Below are 17,917 nucleotides of genomic sequence, written 5' to 3'. Positions count from 1 at the left end.
ACCGTCGAGAAATAGCGGACGACCTTTTTTACGCCCCCCCCCCCCCCCCCCCCCCCCCCCGTACATATTTGTGAAATATCTGACTGAAATTAACATTTAAACGGACGAGATCGAATGGAACCATCGAGGACAGCGGTTTGCGAACAAAAGAGATAACGAAATCTCGATTTCCGGCAATCCGGTTATCTTTCATATATATCGCTTATACGGCGAAACACTCGACTGGGATTTGCTTTCAAAACTGCTTTTTATCACGTCACAAATACATCAGCTTTTAAAAGTTCCTTCGCTGCGCCAGTTATATCTGTCGACTATACTGTGACAGCGAGGAGCGCGCAGTTACTTCCGTTTTAAACATACCGCGACATCCAGAAAAATATTCGACATCGAGAAATTCAATAATATCCTTTCGACAAACTTTCGCGATTTGTACGGAATGATTTTTGTTTAATAATTCGTTAAACGTTCTATTATGTTAATAGCAGCAATTATAAGCGAGCTGGCGGTTGATAGCATGTCAGTGAAAAAATTATAAGTATACCTACAAAAGAACTTTATAAAGAATAAAATAAATTGATTATTATCGTCTTCATAATTCTTTAAACAGTAGCAGCAACTGTTGCGTTAGATGTTTATAAAACAAGGAAAAACTTGTTCACAGAAACGTCCGTTCTATGGTGAAAAAAATGAGAAAACGATTCGCACAGTGAAACAGAGATCAAGAAATCTCCGGACTCCCACCTCTTATATCCCGCGCGCAGTTTTTCTCTCGGAAAAAGTTATTCTTGCAGAGATTTTCGCTGCGTAAAATATCACTGCGGGCTTCATCGATATTCCATTTGCAACGTTCAGCGTCACGTTCACGGGCGCAGACGGTCGAGGCGAGAAGGATCAGTACCCGGGTACGTTGGCACGATCGTGTCGCGGTGGAAGCGACCATATTCGAAGCGGGTCCTTTACGAGGAAGTAGTCCAATTTTCCTATAATCCCCGGCAGTCCCCTCCCTATGGGACCGCCGTCGGCTAGTCCACGTCGAAGACGAAAACTCTCCGCTCTCTATCGTCTTTGCCTTCGGTTTACCGGAATCCCCGGGATTCGGTAATAATACATGAACAGCGGGGGGGGGGGGGGGGGGGGGGCAACCGTGCCACTCGAAGAAGGAATTGAAATTTTGATCACCTTTGCCATCTGTATTCCTGATGGCCGCTTAATGTAAATTGGATATGCCCGGGGAATCGATATTTACGTCGATCCCGGAGATCCTTGTATTTGATTACACGGTCCTCGACGGTGGAACGACGGCCGCGTAGTGCATTTCGTAGGCTTTGCACAGGATGTTCCGCGGAAGATAATATGTTGGTTCAGAAGCGGATGTTCGGAACTCGAGAGTTTGGAAATTTCAGAACACCTGACGAGCTTCGGAAGCTTAAGACCGCAGAGCTTCGGAAGTTCAAGGCTGCTCTGTCGGCTTAGGATTTTAGTTATTGAAGCTTAGGACCCGAGAACTTGGGACTCCAGATTTTTGACCTAGCTCGGGCATCCTGACGTTTCGGAAGCCTGGAAATCCTGACGTTTCGAAGGTCCGGAAAAATCTATCAAATCTGCGAGGTTTGACGTTCTACGGTAGCGAGGCTTCACAAGCCCGGAGACTTTAGTATTCAATATCTCGGATTAGCACTTCAGATTTATGGAGATCTTAAGTCTTGCGTGCTTCGGAATTTCACGATTTCGTAGCTGTGGGAACTGAAGGTCTTAGTGCTTCGTGGACTTGCGATCCAGACACTCTCGAAATTCAAGTGCTTAGAGACTATGGAATTTAAGGCCGAGACCGTAAATTGTCTCCAATTGTTCCTGCTAGCGGCCTTCTTGCAATATTCCTTTGCTATATTATTTACAATAAGTAATTAGAATATTATTTCAATAATATTAATTACAAGCTTCCTACCTTCCTTGACTCCATAACTGATATAGTACACCTCGCTTATAGCCCCTTCCACCGTTTCCATGACTGTGCGACACTCGTCGCGAGCTTCCAAATAAACGTGCGCTCATTCCGGAACAAATTTCCATAAAATCGAACGCGTTCGAGCGAGCAGAACACGAGAAATCGCGAAGCTCCATGAAAAATTGAGTCGGTTAACGGCGGACTCCGCGAACCGTGAAGATCCAGCGCGCGTCGCGTACCATTCAAGCAGGCTGCCGTCTCGCCTCTATTTTTCGCTATACTCGTTGTCGGTGGGGTTACAGGCTCCGCTCATAGATCGGCACGTCGAAAACGAGAATTACATTACCACATATCAATTCTGGACGCTGTACACCGTGCGCACACGCGTATTCGTGATATTGCGCTGGGTCGTGTGAGTGAACGGTGAATCGGTTTCTCGGTGTATCGACAAAACGAAATTTACGTTGTCCGGGGACCGAGCACCGCGCTGAAATATTATCGGTTCGTTTCAAGCTTACTTTTGCATATTCATGCGCGGTTGGCGAGACGAGGTTGCTGGGGATGTCCCATGGAAAACTGCGTGCAGAACAAACAGAGAGAAAGAGAGAGAGAGAGAGAGAGAGAGAGAGAGAGAGACGGACTGATTCTTCGGCATAGAAGAATGAAAATGGAGCGGAGAAAAGCTTAGACGGGTGGGGAGCATAAAAAGAGACATAGTGAAGCTTAGAAGTAGTAGAAGAAATTTCGAGCTACGGCCTCTGTTCGAACGCTTAATGAAAAATCGGTGGAAATCACTTTTTACGTAGATTATCGTCCTTTTCTGGTTCGAGTTATACAGCGGATGGAAAAAATATTGGCGTGTTCAGTTTATCCATGATATAATGGAGGCACAAAATAGAATTTTAATACGATCTGAATTTTTAAATATTTGATCACGTATGAAAGTAATGTCTTTCTTTGGAAAAATTATAATTCCTTAAAAATTATTACAACAAAAACTAAAAGCATTGACATATAGTTTTCTTCATGCCCTTGGTTACGTATGTGTGCGTTTAGTTCTCTTATAATTATGATTAACCCAAGTGTAAAGAAAATGAGAATCCTTCAGCAATATTAATAAAACCTCATCGAATGAAAAGTGCAAAAAGTTGCTTCGAGTGCAAAGGGGTTAATCAGAGACGCGCGTCAGCCGTAGAGTTTCCTTCTTACGCGTCCTCTTTAACGGGACACACACGGTACCGAGCTATCGATATTGCTCGGCTTTCCGCAAAAGCAAACCGGCCGGATGAATTATTTGCCGCAAACGGTTTCCGGTTTCCCGGCTGCACGGTGTCACGTAGAAAGGGGACCCGAATCGTAGACGGGGACCGTGCGCACCCGGTATCACGTAATATCTTCGTGTACGTGGCTGTATCTAAACTCGCAACCGAAATTACTTGTTATTGTACCGTCTTCTTGCAACGGGAAACGTGCGGACGAGCGTGCTCCAGCTACGCGATTAGTTGCCGCTCGATACTTAGGGGCGATATCCGGCTTCGAACAGTTTCCGCTGGACAATTCCGCAGTACCACGGATTTCGTGACCCATAGCCGACCGAAACAACGGCCAATCTCGATCTTAGGTGCGCCACTGTTTTTCACGGGGACGTTCGTGTCGGAAAGCCACGCGATTTGTTCCATTGTACCACAAGAATGAGCCAATACCAGCCGTACTAAGACTTTAGAATTCATTAGGACGGTGCATATAAAATATTAGATGTATTTGATAATCATTTTTATTCGTTAATGATTTTAATAGTAATTAATTATCGCTTTGTTTGTCGAGGAACTTCTGGAACAGTTTGATCATTTACTAAGAAGAGTAAAATATTTATGGAGAAACAATGCCACAGGATTCTGCAATTTTCACACTTTTCGAGTAATTTGTTAGGTAAATACGAATTTAGCTGATGTTAGTACAATTTTCTGATATGAATAGAATGCTGCAAAATTGCAGCATTACGAATAGAATGCTGAATACTGTTGACAAAGTATTTTATACACTTTTGAAACTTCGAAGCGAAACACAACTATTTAAGTATAATAGTAAAACAAGAAACTGCAGTACTTTGTTTGATCTTTTCTTTATTTTCGCGTATATCTTATTTCATTATTACTGACGAAACTTTTCCACGTCAGATACTTGAATTTTTACTTAATTTCTCTTTTTACTACATTTCTCTTTTTATTTCGCATTAATTTACTCGAAGCAATTATTTCAATTAACGAGCAACTTTCCAGATTCCTTAAACCGCTATAACCCAAAAAATTATAGTTTTCTGTTTCGCTTCTTCCATCATATTCATCATTTCGCGAGCCCGGCAGCCGGCTAATTAACCCCAGGGCGTGCAGGTACGTTTTAACAAGCGGCGGCTAGGAAAAAAAATATTAGAAGGAATATTGCGGGGAGCACGTACCGCGCGCCGGAGGTGAAGCTTCTGAAAGACGTAAACGCGGAAGACGTTTTACGTTTCGCCGTTTCGGCGAATAAAATATAAGGGACGACGGCCGGGAACCGTGAAATGAACTGATGTAACATGGACCGAGCGGCGCGTTTCAGCCGCGAACGTTACCGCAAAAATCCCGGCACCATAAACGCGTGTTTGATGGCCGGATAAACTGGCCGTTTACGTTAATGAATATTTCATATTCTTCCCCCCCCCCCCCCCTCCCTTTACCCGTTCTCGAATATTCATTGGGTCGCGTTGCGTTTTTTCTTTCCCTTTCGCCCGGCTCAATGGACCGAATAAATTTCTGCCCGGCCGAGATTCCAGGTTCGATAATTAATAAAACATAATTCAGCCGTGAAAACGCGACATCGGAAATGTAGATGCCGAAAGGAGGGGGGGGGGGGGGGATGGCGTTGCGAGCTGCGGGAAAGTCAATGATAAAATTTCCAGGGGAAATTGTTTCCGCGAAAACTGTGCTCTCGATGTTCACCGGCATATATTGTGCTCGTTACTCGATTAGTTCATACACGGTATATCCGTAAATGATTGATACAGTTTTCCCGATCAAACACAGCGTGGTTACATAGTCAAGCTCGACCGAGTTTCGTCGACGCAACAGAGAAAACCCTGAATATCGGCGCCAATGTGTTAAATCGAAAGAAAATTTGAATCTCCTGTCACCGAAATCTGAAAATGAAAGTAAACGAGGGCAATCGGGATACCAGAACCATCTTATCACATCAAGGAAATAATTAAGAACGAAACAGAAGTGATCAACGTAGCTCTGAGAGGCGTAACAGTGCAAGGGGTTAATCCTCAGATTTGAATACGCGTCGCGTTCGATCAGAAATTCAACGCGACCGTTTTACGGTCGCGCGGATCCGCCCCGGCCGGATTCGAAAAATATTTTCGCTCTAATCCGCTCCCTCTGTTTCTCTGTTCAGCGGCCGTGCTCACGGCCGACCCTTTCCCAACCCCACCGCGCGCCCTGCGGTCTCCTCGTTCGGTCCAGTGTGTTCCGTTCATGAATATGGAAAATTAGACCTTTCTGTGGCATAGTCCTCGTTTTTTTCCCTTCTGCCTCTCGTCCCGCGGCTCCTGCACCCTCCAACCCCCGACGCAACCCTCTTTTTATCTCTGTCGCGCCGTCCGCGTTCTCGTGGCGCTCGCAAATTGATTCCGCGCAAGTGGTGCCCCGGCGCTCGCGACGCTGTTCTTGTTGATTCAAAGGGGAACGGATTGGTTTACTGGGCGCTCTCCGACGAAAATTGAAATTCACGGGACGCCGCGAAACCCGCGGAGAACGGATTCGCGGCCGACGAGATGGCGACACTGATACGGTTTATCTCGGCGACGAGAAGGTACCACCACCGTCGGTCAGGATTTTGCTTGGGACCGTACGAACGCTTGTACTTTGCTTTTACCGGATCGTCGCTGTGTCTTCGGATGACAGGCGGTTGTTGCGTAAATTGGAAAATAGCGTTCCACCTGATGGGAAATGCGGAGAACTGTACACAGGGCTTTCGCGCTTCGAATTCGTCTCTTCGTCGTTTTTCAAATTGATGTTATTCTTTTGCGATGGTAATCCAATTTATGTGGGAGATTTTGTAGGGGTTTGTCCGAGTATGAAAGACAGAATTGTCGAGAACAAGCGTCGTGAAATATAGAATGAGTGAGGTTGATGTTTACGGAGTGTTTGAGCTGCTTCGAGTGACCTGAGATCGTTGCAGGTTCCTCAAAGTCATGCGTGGTTGAAAGATGGAGCATGGATAAGTGAAAAAGAAATAAAGAAATAGAGAAAATGAGTAAGAATGGAGAGAGGGAGAGGGGGGGGGAGAGAGAGAGAGAGAGAGAGAGAGAATGATGAGATAATGAGGAAAAAAGCTGCGAAGGATGGAAGAGTTAACAAAAAAAGTTCGAGGCATTCGAGGGAGAACCGTCACCCTGAAAACTTATGCGTGTCGTAGTTGTCCTAGTTGCAACTGTTGTTACTATTTTATTCACTTCTTATTATAAGTCGTATCACTTCAAATTATCAAATTATCACTTCAAAAATTGTATACAACGCTGGAACGCTGGCTTAAGCTTGGCAATATTAATGTCGCTTGGAGTGATAAGAATGAACAAACTATTGCTATTATTGTTGCCCTACGTCGTTTGCGTCATTTTTATATTACCACGTAGTTTCGTGAGAATTTCAAATAATAATCTCTACAATATCGAATACCGAGACTTACAGTAAACAGTTTAAAAAATCTATTATTAAAGATCCCGCTTTCTATAATCGTCGAAGCAGATTTTACTATTTTAATGGCAGGTATGATTTTAAAAATAAATCAAAATGTATTTTGCGCAATAATCTATTGACTTTTACCGATCCGAGATTGAAAATTTGCAAAACGGATGGCAAAAGATTGTAGATAAAGAGGGTAATTACATCATTGATTAGAAATCAAAACTGGTTCAATATTTAGCTGTTTAAATTTAATGTAAAAAAACAACATTACTTTCCGCTCCCTCCCCCTCTAATAATTTGTAAATTCAAGAAATATATGTACAGACGAATCCGGTCGCGCACGGGAACTCTGATTGTCGGGTCTTTGTAAAACGTGCTTAAGATAGCCTCTAACCGCTTACTCGTTTAGAGGAACACCGGCGAAGGAAGGCGTAGAGCATCCTTAAATAACCAGTCTAAGATCCAGAAAGAAAGGAGGGCCAGTAAGAGCGAGAGGAGGCACTCCAACAGCCGATCAAGATCGTCCTCTACTCACCCAGTTCTGACGAAGTTCGCGAAGTACTGCATGATGCTCTCCGAGAGTGCCACTTCAGACTTGGTATAGTTCCTTGGGAAGTGGCCGAAACCATCCACCAGCGGCGCACCGAAAACGAAGGGCAATTCGTCGCCGTGAACCGAGCCCATCTTCTGAAATCAACAAACATCCGCATAACTTGTTACGCCAACGTGTTAACGCATTTTACGAATGATATTTTTCTCGTTAAAAGACGTGGTCAGTTTCGTTGGTAATAGACGAAGTAAAACAATTTTGTGTTTCTTGCAGCTATCAATTTTAGATTTTTCTAGTGTGTTATTAGATGTATGTAGGTGTTCACTTGGTATACTAGATGTGGGCTTAGTATATTAGGTGTGTGGATTAGCCAAAGAGAATTTTGAAATATGGAATAGGAAAAACTGTGGAAATATTGAATGCTTTTAATAATTGAAGCATAGAAATTTCAACTTGATCTGATTCAATGATCTGATTGATTGAATTTTATAAAATAAAATTTTTCAGAAACAAAGTCCCTAATCAAAATATTGTATGTTTATTGAATGACCCAATTTTTCCCCCTTTTGTAAACCTTTCCCTCCGGAACCAGACAATAATTCTTCCCGAACTTCGCAGATTTCCCAAGACGTTTAAGATTCCGCCGATAAGGCTATCAATGAGATGCCGTCACTTTTCTCCGGTGACGTAATCACCGCGACGACGGAGAAATTCATGAGGTAGTAATGCGTCGCTTAGCGGTCGCCCCGGGGGATTTACGAAACGCTATCCTCTAGGTGCGGATTTGGTCGCAACCTCGATCGCGATGGACACGTCAGGTGCGCGTAATTCAATTTCTTCGGTGTCCAAGACCTTTCGGCCGGAATTACCACGTTCCCGACTGGACGGTACACGGCCGTTACAAGATGAAACGACGACGCCAGGTTTAATATCGGCACGAAACTCTGCACGTGCGATCTTTCAGATTTTCCGTGCTCGATTGCTTCCATGGTTTCCGGCGAATTTTGGATTGTAAGCTATCTATGTGTGCTACGGAATTTCGACATACGTTATTATGCTATAATACGTTGGTCACCTGTGACTGGAGCATTGTCTTCTTAATGGAGTCACGGTGGCCAAAATCTTTTAGTTTGTAACACTATAATATAGTATGTAACACTGTAAGTTATAAACATAAGTAAATTGTATTTATTTAGACATTCCACCGTTTTTGTTACAATCTAAACTTAAGTAAAGGAGGTTATTCAAGTGTTCATTAGGGATGAATCTTTATAATTCCAACAATTTTAATATAAAAATTTAGATCGGTCACATTGGCTGACTAGGTAGGCTTATACTAAAAATAAAAAAAAAAATGAGAATTTCTATAAAAATCCACAGTCCGATTATAATTTACCTGTGTACAAGGTGCTTAGTAAAATGGTCATATTACTCTGGCTAAAGACTTTGAACTGAATAGAAAATTGAAAAAACTGTTCAAAATCCTAATATTTGGGGATGATTCAGAGGGACTGAAATTTGAAATTGTGGGAATTAAAAGTTTAAACGGAATTACGCGAGCTGGATGACAGAGAGTCTAGAAAAGAGCTTTCTCAAATAAAACTTTCCCACCACGTGCGTACAGAAAGTCTGCAAACTTTGTAGAAAGTCATCTTCGATGACTTTTAGACGCGGGTCGACGCGGCTCGTTTCAATATTAAAACGTTTGCGTTGCCTATCTATGCAGTTATTTATTGATCTCTTCCGCTGGGGAACGAGAGTTGACGGAGTTCCGAGTCGGTGGTACGTAGCCAGTTGATATCCGAGTTCACGTTAATGATGTTTGGCAACGTAAACGTGTCCAGAAGTTTATCAAGTAAAGTTTTTAATGCCAACTTGTACTCTTTTAGAAGGAGTTCGGAGAGGAAGTTGGCTTTCTACTTACTTCCCTTTTACTGTTTTAAAGAATACGACTTGCTTTTTATTTATGTGATCCGTGAGTCGGAAGTATTATATAAGGAGATGATTTGTGGATTATGTTAGTGGTATGATTATATAATATAAGTACTGTTGCATAATATAACTGTTTGTGAAAATTATCTTGCTTTTTTGATATTTTAACGGACCAGTTAAATGGAACATTTATTTTGTACAATGATCTGTAGCTCCGCGATAACAAACTCAGAAAACCAATAATCATTCTGGTTCAATGGTGAAGCATTTGCTATCCTAATCTTTAGTTAATCACATCAACATCATAAAGGATTGTCGACGATTGCGATTTTTCCGTTTAAATACTTTTCAATCAGATTCTATCAATTATAATTATTAAATCAATATTTATATAGCAATTTACATTACATTTTCGTTTAAATATATTCCATTCTTAGAATTATTGCAGCAATTGCAACATAAAAATTGCTTCCAAAATTAAAATTAGTTGAAACTGGTGTGACAATATTTTTCAATCACCTCAACTTCCTCACTTTTTTAAATTGTACCTTCTCATTTTTGCTATAAATGCATAAAATCCGCGCTCTACTTATAATAAACCTTGACAAGAAATTGTTACGTTAATAAAATGCAAGACCTGTGTTAATAAAAGGAATTACCTGCTCGTAAACAGTTTTCTATGTAATTTCACCGGAGGAAGGGGTCTGCTGAACGCATTTCAGGGATTATCGACGAAGGCATCGGGGGCAATTACGATCTCGAATCGCTGCATTAGTCCAATACTTCGTTTAAACACGCCCTTAAACCGTTTGTTACAACGGACGATTAAAGAATTACCGTGGAGTCGTTTTCGGCGAAATTCCTCGCCAATTACTACGATTTCGATCACTACCTCCTCCCCACCAATACCATCATTAACTCGTGAAATAAGCTGTTCTTCCGTCTTCGAGCAAATCACTCGCGACTTCCATTTATTCCGTTTTGTTAATCTCAGCTTCTAGGCGACTTATTGCAGAATCGAATAAAAATGTCAGCGTCGGCGTGGCTCTCGGTTCTTCGACCGGAAAGCGGCACTTCTCGCGACTCGCAAAAAGGCGTAAAAGTCGCGCCTCGGAGCCAGTCCTTTGACATCTCCTTTTCGCAGCTCAGATGTCGCTTGATTAATGTAAAGTACGCCTCTGCGTGCGGCGCCAACTCAATTCCCGCATTCGTTTGCATGTTTCATCGGATTCCGTTTGTGTTGTCGCATCTTTGTGTCATCAGATTAACCCTCCTTTATTTTCAGAAATCCTACGACGCTCGGTATTCACCATTCTCGAGTACGTATCATTGACCCGATCACACGCGGAATTGTAATTTACCGCTTTCAGCCGACTCGATATTACTCGCGTTGGCTTTTTGCTGCGAAATAAATTCGCCCTATCGAATATAAATCTACTCGGAGACCCTCATCATACCGTGGCTGGTCGATACGTATCGATTACCCGGCGAAATTCCGCTTCTCCCGCGTATCGCCGCTATTTTCGGCGCCGTAAAAATAAACGCGAAAATTAAAAGATGTCTTTTCGTAGCCCAGGCGGCGCCGGCTCGCCGTATTCATAATACCGTCATGGATTTCTATCAACGGTCCCGGATCAATTAATTTTCACCGTACAGGATTTTCCATTGAAAACCGTCGGCTATTGATTCACCCTTTCCTTTCAAACGTCTTACAAACTGCACAATGTGTTCCATCGGGAAACGTGTTTGTATTTCGCGATAATTAATCGTTATTCCGCGGCCTCCTCTCTCGGTCGCTCCGCTCGCCCCGGAACGCAGGCTTAAACAACCGTGCCAGCGGCAGCAGGAGGGCCCGGCTTATCATCGTTAAAAGCGATCGCGAAACCTTAAAACAGCGAGGAGAGCGCGTCGGATTAAGTTCCATTTCCGCGAGAAAATTGCTTTCCCGTCGGTTGTCGGGTTTCAATCCTGCTCCCCCGGCCCGTTAGAAAATAGTTCCTCCTTGTAAGTAGAGTTCACGAGTGCGGGAACGAAAGAAGAGACAGAAGGAGAGTGAGAGATAGATAGATAGATAGATAGACGGAGAGAGAAGAAGAGAGAGAGAGAGAGGGAGAGGAAAGAAGGCAAGAGGGATAGGTCACAGTTTCTGGTTTGCAAGAATCAGTTGGCATTTCGGTTATGGATGCTCTCGAGAACATCCTGAACTTCCCGAGAACGTCTCCTCCCTCCCACTGCCCGACCCCCTTTGAAGTAGTTGGCGAATTCTTTGCCGGAAGCAGCGAACAGAAGTTGCCCGTCCAGATACGGTTTTCTGATTGCGATAGAGTAAATAAGTAGCGGGGAAGAAATTACTTCATGCTATTAGGTTGCCGCGTGGAGAAAAAGTTGCCGCGTTTTTGTTCGGTTGCCGACCTCACAGTTTCCGCGGAAGTTTCGCGCGGCGGAGAACTTTCCTGCCGGGGAACGGTTTACGATGCACCGGCTTTTTTTGCAAGATTACAGGTATAAACAAACGCGAGCGCGGGCCGCAGCGAACTGGCATGACCCCCTAAATTCGTCTTTGGATTACGTTCTCGACGCTTTCGAGGCTCCGCAGGCCGATAGGTTCGCGAGCGGTGTATCCGGATCCGGAATGTAGAGCAATTGTTATGGGAGTCTCGTGTGCTCTATGGTCCCGTGAGAACGCGCGAGCAAGGATTAGCACCGTTTCTTTCGTTGTTTACATATTTTCGTAATGTTGCGAGTTATAGCAGATAAATATTTCATTTTCAGTTACCAATCTTTAGATTTTACATAAAACGAACCCTGTTTCACACGCCGTTTAAATAAATACTGCTCGCACCTTAGTTTTCTTCGATTCAAGAATATGATTGTGACGCGCCGATATAAACGATCCTTCTGTCGTTGCTACACGATACTAATAGACCGTGGAAGAAAGCCAATCGATCACCGGTTCCTCGAATTGTTTCGAACCGCAAACGTGCACCGATATGTTTCCAAATGAAATTAATGGGATCAAGAACAGCCGTGCATTCTCCGTTAACCGTGCTGCCCGACAATGACGGAAACCAGTTGCCGAAACAACTTTGATAAAGCCCCGTGGCGACCGGGACAGTGACAAATTCTCGACAACGGTTTCTCCATGGTGAATCGTATTTTGGATTCGCCTAAGAGCACTCCTACCCACGGGCTCCTCTGTCCCTTTCTTAGTTCACCTCCGACCGTGTTTCCGTTTGTTCCTCCGTTCCGGTTCGACGAATGGCCTTCAACTTCAATTACGCGCGGATATGACCGAGAAACGCTGCCATTCCAACTTCGGATTGCACAGCATTAAGCTACAAACAAGCTACGGGACTTTCCTAGCGGTGTAGAGGTGCAATAAGTAGCACGGATCGACTGTATATAATAGACAAGCACGAAACCCTTTAGTAGTACTGTTTTAACACTACACTGATGGCTTTTGCCCCCGATCGGTAGCCTGTGAATCGGTTGTCATCGCAACTATTAATTTATCTATTATCGAGATGGATTTGTTATATTGTACTACCGTAAGCTTTAATATTATTATGTAACTTTTTAAATATTAAATATCTTCCACGATTGATCAAATAAATAAAGTCCAAATACGAACGAAAATTTAATGTTGAACTAAATTTTTATGACCGAATATAAAGTCAAGGTAAAGTGTTAACTTAGTTCAATATCACGCATGGTGTACACTACGAAGGCAGCGAAATGGTTGTGTTGTAACATAATTAAATAGAATTTGAAATCACGAAGTGTGTTGTATAGTGTATGATCAAGTCGAAGCGACGCGGGAACTTCGTTAGACATCACACCAAACTATACTAATTCAACTAAATTCGTTCCGCTTGGAATTGCGTATAGAATGAAATTAATTACAGTTGACTATATTTACTGGAGCAAGTAATAGATGATTCTAGCAAATATGTATAATAAAATTGTGTAATATTTATTACCTTCTGCGATACTGGCATTCTATGTGCTATGTTTGTTTTAAACCAGATTTGAACAGTATCAGTGAAATGGTTAGACTAAAGCAAATAGAATAAGTCAGTCACATGATCAAATGTACAGTCGTTAATAATTGTATATGAAAACTTTTTGAAGCAGTATATTCGTTTTTTTCAAAATGAACGAAATGAGAAGAAAACACTATTTTGCTAGACACTGTGTAAAAAGAATATTTTCAAGAATAATAATTGTGTATAACAACAAAAAAGTCGCATTTTTATATTATGCTATCTGAGCATATGACGATAATACAAACAGCGCGTTTCTCAGTTTTCAGTAACAGTTAAAAACATTTTTCAAAACGTTCTTTATGCATTGTCTAATAAACTAGCCGTCCTATTATCTCAAAATACTTAAATGGTTTGGTTTTAACCTTGGATTCATTTTAGAAGAGCAATTTTCTTCGATGAAAGTTTTAGAAGCAATTAATGTACCAATTAATGGCTACTTGACGTGAAATTGGCTCCATAACGCCAGTGGTGACGCTATTGACACGGAGTCAGTTTAATGTCAAGTCAGCATTATTGACAGAGAGTCTATTTGACGTCAAGTCACCATTATTGACAGAGAGTCAATTTGTCGTTGCGTTACCACTAGTGATTGGTAATATTAACTTGACTGGTGATATTAACCATTTGCACTCGAAGTCATTTTAAATGTAAACGTGAAATAATTTTCCTGACTTATAGTATTTCTATTCTATGCAATAACTAATAATATTCTCTTGCGACTTATAGAAACAGTGTCACTACTCGACAATCTTTTATATATAAACTTTATAGTTGTAAAAGTCATTTTGGAACGTAATAGAATAATTTTAGCGGTGCTCCAGAGTAGCCATTCGAGTGCAAAGGGTTAAAACAGTGCTTACCATTCGAAGGTTAAATAAGAGAACTCGCTATTAATAATTAAAATATCTATTACGATAGTAAATTGTAAAAAGGATAACTTGTATGTTCGATAGTAATAATGTGTGTAACTTTTACACAGAGTGGGATCTATTTAGAACGAAGAAGGCCGATTGCATATTAATGGTCATGTTTCAACAAGATTGACGGAATACTAAATGGCCGGTGACAGTTAATCTCCAGCGAGTAGGGTTCATCGAAGGGGTCTAGATTTCTAGCGATGGGCCGACCCTACGACCCTCGACGTTAGTCAAACCTCCTCAGGCTGCGTAATAGGAACCCTAAACCCAGTCGCCAGGCAAATACACGCCATTTGTGTACACGTTATGTATGTGGACTGCAATAATCGGTCGGCGGCGACGGCGGCGGCTCACACTGTGCCAGTCATTCCGCCGCGCGCTCGCATCGCTGAATTACGTCGGGGGCATTTAACATCGGGGATCTGTTCGCCGGCTCTTGTTTTGCCGTCGAATAAATCAATCGCGACAAACTTCCTCACGGATCACGTGCTCCTCTCGATTCCCCGTTGAAAGGAGGGACGAGTGTCGGGCGCGGAATTATAGCGGGACGCCTCGTTTCGGTTGTTGGGAATTATCCCGTCGGGGCATGACCGTTTAGTCGAATACATTTAACTGGAATCCACGCGCGAGTGTCCCGAACAGTCGAATCGTGTCCTGATACCGCTCCGCGTCCACCTCGAATTGAAACGAGGATAGCCCGGAGAACGAAGGAATAAATGAATCCCGCCCCGAGGAGACCAGATCGGACGCGCGATACATTCGAAATCGCGGATTACTTCGACGAAGTCTTGCTGCATTTATAAAAGGAGCCTTATTATGCCCGAGATCCACGGATAGCGCCGATAGCGAGAGCGCTTTCCTAAAAAGCTGGATCACGTTCCCGAATGGATCGAAGAGCGAATGGGTCGGCGAGAACGTCTCCAGATTACCTGAATGAAAAGTGGACGACCTAGACTGTCGTGGGAATGTTATTAAAATTTCAAACTGTTATGCAACACGGGACAATAATATGTATTATTTACCTTCAAAGAACTTTAGATGTTATTACCGTAAAAATTAACAAACACCATTGTACAGTACATAGAAGCATAAGACAACAATGTAAAAAAATATTTAGAGCTTGGTTGTCGATAGTATTAACTGTAGAATGTTAACAGAATCTTCATAAATATTATACTACGCCTAAAAAGGTTATACTTGACTATTATTTACAACCAGTAGTATATTGCAAGAGATTCTGAAATTTGTTTGTCAAAAGATATTTCTCTAGCATTACGTCACCTTTGCAACAGATAATTTCTGCAATTAACTTCATCGTACGATCGCAGATAAAGAAAATATTTGAAGCAGATAAAGTTATTGTCTCAATCACTGTGTATCTTTACTTAATGGCTAGTAAGCTAGTAGGAAGGTGGAAGGAGAGGTGGCAGAGGAAGTGGAAAGTGAAAATGAAATAACAAGGGAGCATAAGAAATCTGGATATGGGAAATGGTTGGGGGTCCTGATGGCTGAAGGTTTAAGATTCTAATGGCTTTATGAGTGTGCTCGCTGGGACGGTCGAGGAACCGAGGCCTGGCCCATAAAATGGATTGACTATGCTGCATCCAAACAATAACTGCATCGCTTCCGCCGATCGTGTGTGTATCTTGCCGTGAATATTCTCCTCGCGCAACGAGGAACTTCGTTCCAATAATTATCGAGGCGTTAACGTCGCAACGAAAGCTTGTACAGATCACTAAAACATTCGGCGAACACCGCTGAGCAACCGGTATCGGTTATCCTTGCACTGTCGCAGTTCGAAAACTTGCTGTAGTTGCGAAGATGCCGCGAAACACTGTAAAGCTCCTTTCCCCTTCGTATCACGGCATTAACTGAAGGTCTTCCTTACTGTGAACTTGCTTGCTTACGACGTAACTTTCGTCAGACAATTACAGCGTCACCCTACTCGTCGCACGTGAATAGTAAAATAACCGTGGCGGAAATAACAATTAATATGGAATTACTATGAATGGGACACTGTTGTAATCTCAAAAATTGTAAATATTTTCGTAATAAAATTGTACTTGTTTTATGATTATATTGATGATTTATAAATTAATATATTTATAATTATGTAAAATACGGATTTACAGACGATCAAATTAAATTTTTAAATTAAAAGAGTTAGGTGATACATTGTAACCTACGTGTACTTAAACGACCTATAAAGACTGTAAAATCACAGTGTATTGTTAACTCAATTTTAAGCAAAATTTAGACTTTTATTTCTTATTGTTATTCGATTTATGAGTAACTTAAAGTCGCCACGTAACTAAAACAAATGATTTATAAAACAAGTGAATGAACACAGTTGCTTTCGTTCGTTAAAAGTCAAACTTCTAACAACTTTGCAGTTTGAAGCTCTATGTATATGGAGGTTGTGAAGAAAAGGAGCGTTTCAACATAAAGAAGGAAGACAATAAAGTCATCGGTGTTCCTTTGGTGACAGAAATTCCACAAAGCCTGAGTAAGCTATGCCCGAATTACTTGTGCGACTGCATTTTTACCTAGTTGCGCGTTCGCGTAGTTGTAAGACGGCCATTTCTACGATGGACTATAACATGATCAGCCTCGGATCGGTGTTTTCTATCGGCGCAAATGGTTTTCTCCTTCCTTTTTTTTTAACGTTACTGACCAAACATTGTCATCGTCTCTCGAACCGCGATTCCAAACGGCTGAACGATATTTCTCTTTCAGCGGTTTGCGAACGTAAAACCTCAGAAGCGCAAGCCTTTTTACCCGTGGGTGAAAAACGTACCGTTGAAAAGTTACATAGTGCGGCGGAAACTTTTTTTTCAGGCAAAAGCAATTAAACCAGGTGCACTTTTTGAGTCGATAATTAAATATTTCTACTCTTTTTCGTCCAGCGGAAAGCGCGCGCGCGCGCGGTTGCTTTCAGGTTATACTGTACATAGACTGTATATTGAGAGAGTTTATTTGGAATCAACACCAAATTGTATACTCGCAGGAGAAAAAATTGCTTGATAATTGAGATCGACGTTTTCTTGTTGCAAAGTTTTTGTTCTATAGAAATCAGAGTTGAAAATTTCACTGATCGAATAGCAGAGAATGTTGCTCGACGCGGATGGTCATAAATGCACCGAACTCGAAATTTGTGGAAAAATTCCATTTGCAATTGCATGCTCTTTTTATTATACAAATGTATGTATAGATTTATATTATATATGGGTCGTTATATTATACAGAATTATATATAGATTTATATTATATATATTGTAGATCGTTATATTATAGAAATTTATATATAGATTTATATTATATATAGATCGTTATATTCTACAGATTTATATATAGATTTACATTACATATAGATCGTTATATTATACAGATTTATAGTATAGATTAAACGATTTTTATTGTACCAGTAGAGGGGAACTGTTAATATAATTACATACTGTGCGAGCGAAATGTGAGAATTGACAAGGGGTTACAGGGTCGAAGTTCCAAATGGAATTACGGAGCATTGAAACGATTCTGTAAATACGTTTGACTCGGTAATTGATTAAGTAATTGAAAGGCTTACTGATAAAGCGCGTGACCGAGTCCTCGGATAAGTGACTGAATGGGCAATTATGCGAGTGAACGATTACACTATTTGATCCGACTGAAAGTGGCTGATCTGTTAAATCTGCAGATCGATGACAATTATTGACCATACTAATAATAGTAATGGAAATCATTTAGTATATTATGTGACACGAGTAAATTCGGGAGTTACGTATTCGAAGCAACAATTAATTCTC

At 41.6% G+C, this 17,917-nt stretch overlaps 1 protein-coding gene across 1 annotated transcript in view; it reads right to left on the bottom strand.

Annotated features, from left to right (window-relative positions):
- The window catches only part of Nlg-4 (neuroligin 4), a 401,976-nt gene that overhangs the window by 100,042 nt on the left and 284,017 nt on the right, over nt 1-17,917 (bottom strand). Inside the window, exon 7 of the mRNA XM_078187796.1 lies at nt 7,205-7,356. Coding sequence (XP_078043922.1) covers nt 7,205-7,356 — 152 coding nt within the window. The remainder of the gene's footprint in view (nt 1-7,204; nt 7,357-17,917) is intronic.

Source organism: Augochlora pura, chromosome 2 (assembly GCF_028453695.1).
Source record: "Augochlora pura isolate Apur16 chromosome 2, APUR_v2.2.1, whole genome shotgun sequence".
Taxonomy (NCBI): Eukaryota; Metazoa; Arthropoda; class Insecta; order Hymenoptera; family Halictidae; genus Augochlora; species Augochlora pura.
This window is presented reverse-complemented; position numbering and strand designations above follow the sequence as displayed.